Genomic DNA, 9,507 nt, shown 5'->3' on the forward strand with positions numbered 1-9,507 from the left:
TCATGAATCTCTGCTTCCTGCTGAACAGCCTCCTCCTCGCCGTGGCGCCCCCCCTCACTGCTCAGACGGAGGCTCGCTGGCGGCGGTGGTGGGGGCTCCTCGACTGCCCCCCAGCATCATGGACCGCTGGCTGTGGGGGCCCTTACCCTCCGCTCAGGAAGAAGCCCTGTGGCTGGGGGAGCAGCTGGGGTGTCGCCCCCTGACCGGCGCCAAGGCCACCAAGGAGCGCGTCCTAGCGGCGCTGAGCCAGGCGGAGTGCGTTCACTTCGCCACGCACGTATCGTGGAAGCTTGCCGCCCTGGTTCTCGCTCCCGCTCCAGAGGTCGCTCAGGGGGAGGGGCCGAGCGGCCGAGCGGATCAGCGCCACACCGGCTCGTTTCTGAGGAGTGGCGGCGGCGGACTCAGAGTAGCAGAGGAGGGGAGTGAGGACGGGGGAGGCGTGTGTGACGTGGAGAGTGTGTGCGACTCCCCCCCCCTTCAGGACTTCCTCCTCACCGCCGCAGATGTTCTGGACCTGAACCTGACGGTCAAACTGCTGGTTCTGAGGTACCGTTCAGATCACAGTGGAACATTTTCCAGCCTGTGGGGTTTGATGGCGCCCTGTGACTTCTCCTACTGCCCCCCCTAGGATGTTCCCGGAGTCCAGCGGCAGGATCACGGCCGATGGCGTGGTGGGGCTGACCCGGGCCTTCCTGGCTGCAGGAGTGCGTTGTGTCTGCGTCTCGCTGTGGCCCGTTCCCGCCGCCGCCTCCAAGCTGTTCACACGCCACTTCTACACAGCCTTACTGGGCGGGGCCAAAGCCAGCGCCGCGCTGACTGAGGCCATGAAGGCGCTGCAGAGAAGCAAGCAGTTCTCACACCCGTCCAACTGGGCCGGTGAGCAGAACCGTGCGGTCAGAGCCGCAGCAGGCTTTGCAGTCGCATCAAGTCAGGATGTTAAGCAGCAGATGTCCTCTTAGCGCCCTACCCGCCAGTTTTAACTGCACCCCCTTAGTACATAACCACAGACACATGCACACACACACCCTCACAAACACACACACGCATTTCACAAGGAAGGTGCCGTCCAACACAAGAGGCCTTCAGCTCTCATCTGTTTGCCAAGCTGTTGGACAAGACAAGTTAAAAAAAAAGTCAGGATTTTAAAAAGGTGGTTTGCTGCCCCCTACAGGCCAGAACCATCAGTCCTCATTTAGATTCAGCGTGTAGACAGAACGACCAAAACATGTTTGTCTGTCTCACCTTTCTAAACGTGTCATGCATGCACCATGGCAGACACCAGGGTGAGAAAGTGCTGAGTCATGCTATACTCAGCTGATGCTGTTTTCCTAACCGTGTCTGTGGAAGCATCCCTGTTACTGCACATGCTCAGTGGCCCCGCTGTGCTGCAGGTTACATGTTGATCGGCAGCGACGTGAAGCTCAACAGTCCCATGTCGGTGGTTGGTCAAGCTCTGGCAGAGATCCTGCAGCACCCGGACCGAGCCAGAGATGCTCTGAGGGTTCTGCTGCACCTGGTGAGGTTCTGGAAGGTCCTGAGAAAAAGATGGATGGATGGATGATAAACAATCAAACTAAATTCTAAATTCTGAATGCTAAATTCCTTTTTTTTATATATTTTTCTCCATGTTGAGCTTCAGTCAGATTCTGCAGTGACATCATGTATCCATTAGATGTAGCTGTTTTATAACAAATGGCTGACACTGCAGCATCACTGTGGATCCATCTTCATCCTGTTGACGACTCACTGCTTTCACAGTGTTTCCTGTTTATATCATTGTTCTTTACCTTTGCGTGACGCGTTCCTGTGTGCAGGTGGAGAAGTCTCTGCAGCGCATCCACAGCAGACACTGTAACCCCATGTACACGTCGCAGCAGAGCGTGGACAACAAGGTTCGTCTTTTTGTCTTTGTCAATAAAGTTCAGAGGCATGTCTCTTCACGAGCCCTCCCTCCTCCTCCTCACGTCAGGTTGGGGGGGTCCCCGGGTGGCAGGCCCTGCTGGCTGCCGTGGGCTTCCGGTTGGATGTCTCCTGCGTCGGACTCCCTGCCGCCGTCTTCTTCCCAACGTCGGACCCCGGAGATCGCCTGCAGCAGTGCAGCTCCACGCTGCAGTCTCTGCTCGGTACCTGCTCCTCTGTTCACCTGCAGCTTCTCCTTTCAGCTCACTTCCTCTCCTGCAGGTTCAGAATGAAGGAACATGTGGAGAATTTGCTAGAACATTTTTCCAACCCATCAAAAAACAGACTCCCAGGAAAAAATGAGGTTCTAACAAAGCCCCTCTGCCCCCGCAGGTCTGAGTCCCGCCGCTCTGCAGGCACTCTGTAAGCTGGTGTCCGCGTCCGAAGCTGGAGAGCAGCTGGTTCAGAAGGTACGAGTCGGAACCGTCCCGGTCCTAAACTCATGGTCACACGAAGGACGCGGCGTCCAGAGCTTTAGCCGTGTTTGTGACCTGCATGGCTGCATCCCGTCTGTGTGATCATAATTTTAAAATAAGACAAAAACATCACATTAGGGGCTGTGTAGAAGAAGCTTAAATGGAGAAACCGCTGCATGTGGCAGCAGAAAGCTCAGAAAAAGAAAGAAAGTTGGATTTTTTGGTCGTAGTGATGTTTTTTTTTTAACCGGCGCCACAGCCACTTCCTTTACCTCTGAGTTAACTTACCTGTTCTTGTTTTAATATTCTCTTATTGTGATTATAGACTTTTTTTTACACTTAAAAAAATGTAGTGGCATGTATGCGACTGTTTGGACTATTTTCAGCGGTGGCTGAGACCCGCCATCGCAGCAAAACAGCAACTGTGACATAAAAGAAACGCTGAAAATAAAAGAAACGCTACAAATAAAAGAAACTGCAAAAAAAAGAAACTCTGCAAATAAAAGAAACGCTGAAAACAAGAGAAACGCTGCCAATAGAAAGTCACAGTGGAACTGGAGTATCGAGGAACGATTTTGCCGATGCGCCGCTGTGAGAGGAAGGAGAAAAAAGAACAGGATTGGAAAACAAGAAAATAGTGAAGATGTTGGCGTTCAGTGCGGCTCTTCGTACTTTTTAACGTTGGTTTGGCCGTGGAGTCGCAGCTGTGAAGGTAAACTGGAGAAAGCCGCTGTGCAGAAAGACACGGATGAGTTCTGCAGCAGAACCCAGTTCCAGGAACCTTATTCCATGATCGTGTAAACAGTGTGGTCATTTTACACGATCAGCTTTATGATTTTAAATATGAAACCGTTCCATGTTTATTAGAAATTAATCTCTAAGCTCAAATAAAAGAAGGAAAAACTTCAGCAACCAAAAAGTTTCCATCTTTGGACCTTTCAGCAAACTCCAGTCCTGGTTGAGCTCAGCAGCTAAAACACCTTCTTGTCTCGTCCTTCATGCATGTTGAGTGGTTGCTTTCCCGCCGTGGTTCTGCTGGTCCGTGTCGGGTCTCACGGAGGCAGAAAAACACTAAAGTTCTGCTCTGTTCTTTCACGCTCGCTGCAACCAGGCGGTTAAGAACGTGGCAGCAATGGTGAGTACTGGATTCTGACCCAAACCCGTTCCATTGCACACTTTCAGTTAGAAAAGGTTAGTTCAGTGAGAATCCAAACGGTTCACAGTTTGTGTTCAAGTGGATCAATACGGGCCGAGCTTCTCCTAAAGGAACCACAAGGGGGCAGCATGGAGCTCTTCTCCAGACAGTTCTAGTCTCTCTGAATGGTTCTTGTGTTCCATGTTACCTTCATCTCACGTCTTGGTTCCTCTGAAGCTTCATCAGGTTCTGGTCCAGCTGCAGTCCGGAGACAAAGAGCAGGACTTCCCGCTGTCCCCCGTCCAGGTGTCCATCGGCGTGCAGCTCTGGAGGCTCCCGGGCTGCCACGAGTTCCTGGCTGCTCTGGGTGAGTCTGGGAGAACGCCAAGCGCCGGCGTCTCCATCAGAACTGTGGAAGATCCGGTAAAAACCGGGCCGAGGATCGGTGACAGAACTTCTGCTGCGCGAGCTACAGTCTGAATGAACAGAGGAGCAGCTGACTGGTAGCTTCCATGAAGGCGGTCTCCCATAGCAACCAGACAGTTTTATTAACTGATGACTGAGCCGAACCAGTTCTAGAACCCAAATGACCCTTTGTGCTGAAGAATCGGAGAACTTCAAATGTTGGTTTGTGTAAAACAAACCCCTTTCATTCGGTGCTTCAAACCTTTGGGTTGGTAGCTTGACTCCGCCCACTCAAGAACAAAGCATTGAATCAATTTGATCATGGTTCAAAGGAAAACATGAACTCTGTTTATAGTTCCTGATACGCTGTGTGTTTGTGAATCCGAGCTGATGCATGATGGGTAACGTGTTCTCCTCCTGTCAGGTTTTGACCTGTGTGAGGTCGGCCAGGAGGAGGTGGTGCTGAAGACGGGGAAGCAGGCCGGCAGGAGGAACCTGCACTTCGCTCTGCAGTCGCTGCTCGCTCTGTTTGGTGAGAACTGCCCCAGCAGAACCGCCCCAGCAGAACCGCCCCAGCAGAACCGATAACTGGTCTCCTCCTCTCTTTGCTTTAGATTCCACGGAGCTTCCCAAACGTCTGAGCATGGATAGCTCCTCCTCCCTGGAGTCCCTGTCCTCCTCCCAGTCCACCTCCCAGCCGCAGTCTTTACCCCCCCTGCTCTCTTGTGACCCCCCTCAGCCGCCTTTCGTCCCCCCCGACAGCCTCTCCAGTGACGCCATCTCCGTCTACAGCCTCAGCTCCCTGGCCTCCTCCCTCAGCTTCCTGTCCCGCCCCGAGCCCGCCGGAAGTGACATCATCAGCCAGAACCCGCATCAGCAGGACCAAGACCGCCACTGTGGGGGGGCCTGCCCCCCCCTTCACCACGGCGGCTCGTTGAGAGGTCGCCTGAGCAGTCAGGGAGGGGAGGATGAGTATGAGGGGTTCTCCATCATCTGCAGCGAGCCGCTACGGCGAGGAGGGCGGGACATCCACACGCCAACGGCAGGGCAACATCATGGCAGGGGCGGGGTTGGGAGGTCTGCGGGGGGGCGTCCCTTGACCATTTCCTCCAAGGGGAGCATCAGCACCCCCACCTCCCCGCTGAAATCAACCCCGATGTCCTTAACGGCTCCAAACAGCCCCCCCATCCAGGAAGTGTACGTTTCCGTCCCTCTGACGGGGAAGGGGGGGGGGGGGGGGGTCAACACCATCTGATCTAATTATTGTTACTATTTTTGATATTATTGTTTTGCGGCTAAATTGTTTTTATATTGAAATTTCGGACAAAGAAAAGCTTCGTAGGATAGAGCTTTTTCTAGTAGAATTCTCTCTAGTTTTGTCTAGAAAAGTTTCAATTCTGAATTTAGAAAAAAAAACAAAAAAAGAAAGTGTTTAAAATCCTACATTTTTAGCCCTAAATCATAGCTAAACTGGAGATTCAAATCTTTTTAGGGTTTTGCGTTCAATTCAAACACTAGATGACATTAAGGACCCTTTTTGTTGTAGTTGGAGCTAACGTAGCATGTTAGCTGAAGGGCCGTACAATAAAGATTTATTCAATCAGTATTTTTATAAACATCGAGGGGAAAAAAAGAAAACTGGCAACAAACCCACGTCTGACATGAAGCCTCTGTTCAGCCTGCTTAAGTTATGAAACATGCTAACGCTAACGTCCACTGATTCATTTCAATTCAATTCAATTTTATTTGTATAGCCCAAAATCACAACAACAGTCGTCTCGATGGGCTTCGAAGTAAAACATGAACTCAAAAGGATCACGAATACAAAGAGTTCAATAGGAAAATACTAAAATGAACTAACAAACTGACTAAGCTATACTGGCATCCCTGCCCTTAGACCCCCCTTCGCGGTAAGGAAAAACTCCCAAAAAAACCGGATTCCGGAAAAAACGAAGAAACCTCAGGGGTGCCCACATGAAGGAGGGATCCTCCCCCAGGACGGACAGGCGATTTACCAGAAATCTTAGAGAAGAATTAACTTATCTAAATCTACAACTACATATATAAAAGTCCAGCAGACGAGCTTCATCCAGCCGTGGTTGGGGGGACAGTCAAAGGCGCGAGTCGAGCCGGAGGCAGGATCCACAGCCAGGTGTAGGAGCAGGAGCAAAGGCGAGGTAAACGGTCAGGAACTGGAGCACGGATGAGCCAACAGGAGTCTGGAAGCACTCCCACTCCCCAGGAGGGGAGAGGAAAAGAGGGACAATACATGAATCGCACTGCACCAAACAGAGGCATGGAGAACTAAATGATAAATTATGATCAAGAATAGAGGAGAGGAAGGGTAGAAGTAAAAAAGGAAAGAGGACAGAACCCCAGTGTACCATAGTTACCCCAGCTTCAACTTCTAGCAGCCTTTTAAAAGAAATAGTTATTATTAAGTTTAATTTAAACAAACTAACATTAAGTTAAATAATCTCTGAATACTAACTAGTCTGACAATAAGCCTGTCCAAAGAGGAATGTTTTTTGGGGAGCCAGTTTAGCTCGTGCTGGTTTGCGGCACCTTTCATCCGTGAAACCAGGGTTCGACTCCAGGCTGCTCCCTGTTCCCTTCTCCACCTCTGCCGGTTCCAAGCCCGGTTTGAGAAGGTTGCGTCAGGAAGGGCATCCGGCGTAAAACATTGCCAAATTTACCATGCGACTTGTTCGCTGTGGCAACCCCTGATGGGAGAAGCCGAAAGTGGAAGGAAAGAGGAATGTTTTCAGTCTAGCTTTGAATGTAGAAACTGAGTCGGCCTCTCTTCCATGAGCTGGGAGTTTATTCCATAAAACAGGGGCTTGGTGGCTAAACGCTCTACCTCCAACCGTACTTTTACTAATTCTAGGAACCACAAGCAGTCCTGCATTTTGCGAGCGAAGTGTTCTGATTGGTTGGTAAGGGACTATGAGGTCCTTAATATAGGACGGGGCCATTCCATGTAAGGCCTTATAGGTTAACAGGAGGATCTTGAACTGGATTCTGGAATCAACTGGGAGCCAATGGAGCGAAACTAACACAGGAGTGATGTGATCTCTTCTGCTGGTTCCTGCTAACAATCTAGCTGCTGCGTTCTGAACAAGCTGGAGACTTCTTAAGGAACTCTTAGGACACGCTGCTAACAAGGAGTTACAGTAATCCAGCCTCGACGTAACAAATGCATGGATGAGTTTTTCAGCATCACTCTTAGAAAGTATATTTCTGATCTTAGCAATATTCCGCAGGTGAAAAAAGGCAGTTCTACACGCCTGAGATATGTGAGCCTTAAATGATAAATCCTGGTCAAGTAAAACCCCAAGGTTTCTAACTGTGGAATTGGGGGCTATACTTATACCATCCAGGGAGACTATCTGAACAGACAGAGTATCTCTGAGGTTTTTAGGACCAAGTATAATGACCTCAGTTTTTTCTGGGTTCAGGAGGAGGTAATTAATTGTCATTCAGGTCTTGATGTCACTGATGCAGGCGTTCAGTTTCTCTATCTGGTCATTCTGGTCAGGCTTCATGGATAAATACAACTGCGTATCGTCGGCATAACAATGAAAATTAATGCTGTGTTTCCTGATTATGTTTCCTAGGGGTAACATATAAAGCGTAAACAGGATCGGTCCCAAGACTGAGCCCTGTGGGACTCCATAGTTGACTCGAGTGCACTGAGAGGAATGTCCATTTACATTAACGAACTGATACCTATCAGACAGATAGGATTTAAACCACTGGAGAGCAGATCCTCTGATCCCTATGTCCTGCTCTAATCTATGGAGTAAAATACCGTGGTCGATAGTGTCAAAGGCAGCACTGAGGTCCAACAGGACCAGAATAGAAAGTAGTCCCTTTTCTGAGGCCAATAACAAGTCATTAGAGACTCTAACTTGTGCAGTTTCCGTACTGTGGTGAGGTCTAAACCCCGACTGAAAGTCTTCAAAGTGGCTGTTGTCCTGTAGGTGGCAGTAAAGCTGCTTAACTACAACTCTTTCTAGGATTTTAGAAATAAAGGGCAGGTTTGATATCGGTCTATAGTTGGCCAAGATGCTAGGATTTCCTCAAAACCCTGAAGATTCTCGTCAGTTACTGAAACGAAAGGACAGTAAATAAAAAATAACAATTAGCAAATGGAAACTGGACTAAAAATGCAGTGCTACTGTAGCTACAGCTACAAAAAACATATTTTAAAAATCTGCAGATTTCTCAGATGTTTTAAAATGACAAAGATTTTAAAAATCTTTATCTTACAAAACTGTAAAGAGTTTCATCTTCCTGTTTGTTTGTTTGTTTGTTACACAAAGACGTTCAAATTCCTAAACTGCATCATTTTAAAGGTTTTTGGGTTTCCTGTTAAAATGTTTCTCTTTCTGCAGCTCGCCGCCTCAGCAGAGCGGCAAAGGAAAGGCCAGCAGCTCAGAATCGGACCAGTCCAGCACCGAGACGGACAGCACGGTCAAATCCCAGGAGAGGGCGGGGCCTGTGGGTCAACTGGACCCCCAGGTTCTGGCCCAGAAGATCCTGGAGGAGACGCAGAGCCACATGCAGGCCGTGGAGAGCCTGCAGAAGCGGACAGGAGGCGCCGGGAGACACACCGAGGGGCGGGGAGACGTACACGCCCGCCACGTGTCACGGTCTACGCCCACAACCCCCACCCTCAGCCCCAGAGGGGGGGCGTTTCGGCCGTCAGAGACGAGCGCCTTCAGCAGACCCCACAGCCGGGCGAGTCTGAAGGCGTCCTCCTCTCCTTTGTCCGTGTCCAGCCGTCATTCGCGGCTCTCCGTCTCCACGCCTCCTCCGGCTCCGCCCAAACCGCCATCCCGCTCCTCGTCTCTGCAGAAGCTGGGCGGCGGTAGACCTGCTGAGAGGCTCCGCCCCCATCCACTCTCCCGTTCCTCCGTATCGTCCACTCCGTCCATTTCCCCCGAGCCGAAGCACGACTTCAAATTCAAGGAGACCCAGAACTTCTGGGTCAGCCAGACCCAGGAGGAGCGCAGCCCCCCCCGCCCACTCTGGGGGGAGGGCAAGAAGATGAGCGCCGTCCAGAAGGATGTTCTGGGTTTGCTGAGTCTGTCGCCGGGACGCGATCAGGACAAGAGTAATGGCGGCAACAGACCCAACGGTCATCAGACGCCTGAGGCCAAACCGCCCGTACCTCTGACTTCGGCCCCGCCCACAAACTCTAAAGGGAGCGGCTTCAAGTTCCTGAAGCCGGGTCATTTCTTCCCGTCCTCCAAATGCTGAGTCTGGCGCTCGTCCTGCTGACTCTGCAGTTTTCCTGAGCTGCTTTTTTATAGGATCCTGCTGAAGAGAAGAAAAACTTTCATACGTTTTTCTACCGGCTTGTTTTTGGGAACGACCTGGAGGTGAGGGCGGAGCCTCCTCCAAACTCTCCAGGGAGGAGTCTGAGCTCAGAGCTGCGTCTCCCTGGAAACGCCCTCAAACCGCCAACCTTTGTGCAAGTTTTGTAGAAATCAGACTTCATTTGATCTTTATTTGTAATGAAAAAATAAAGAATATTGTGAAAATCATTTTTCTATGTCTGATTAGCAACATCTGTCTGTTCAGGAG

At 50.4% G+C, this 9,507-nt stretch overlaps 1 protein-coding gene across 3 annotated transcripts in view; it reads left to right on the forward strand.

Annotated features, from left to right (window-relative positions):
- Positions 1-9,467, forward strand: part of ttc28 (tetratricopeptide repeat domain 28) — a 111,493-nt gene extending 102,026 nt beyond the window's left edge. For 2 of the 3 annotated variants that reach the window (XM_023960667.2, XM_023960670.2), the window contains 11 exons: positions 29-546; positions 629-876; positions 1,392-1,516; positions 1,815-1,892; positions 1,970-2,123; positions 2,293-2,369; positions 3,487-3,510; positions 3,748-3,877; positions 4,340-4,447; positions 4,530-5,112; positions 8,313-9,467. In XM_023960667.2, the coding sequence (XP_023816435.1) occupies positions 29-546; positions 629-876; positions 1,392-1,516; positions 1,815-1,892; positions 1,970-2,123; positions 2,293-2,369; positions 3,487-3,510; positions 3,748-3,877; positions 4,340-4,447; positions 4,530-5,112; positions 8,313-9,180 (2,913 nt within the window). In that variant the 3' untranslated portion in view covers positions 9,181-9,467. The remainder of the gene's footprint in view (positions 1-28; positions 547-628; positions 877-1,391; positions 1,517-1,814; positions 1,893-1,969; positions 2,124-2,292; positions 2,370-3,486; positions 3,511-3,747; positions 3,878-4,339; positions 4,448-4,529; positions 5,113-8,312) is intronic. The other variant, XM_023960669.2, reaches the window with a different exon arrangement.
- The last annotated feature ends 40 nt before the right edge of the window (positions 9,468-9,507 follow it).

This window comes from Oryzias latipes, chromosome 12 (assembly GCF_053564925.1).
Source record: "Oryzias latipes strain Hd-rR chromosome 12, Olatipes_Hd-rR_3.1".
Taxonomy (NCBI): Eukaryota; Metazoa; Chordata; class Actinopteri; order Beloniformes; family Adrianichthyidae; genus Oryzias; species Oryzias latipes.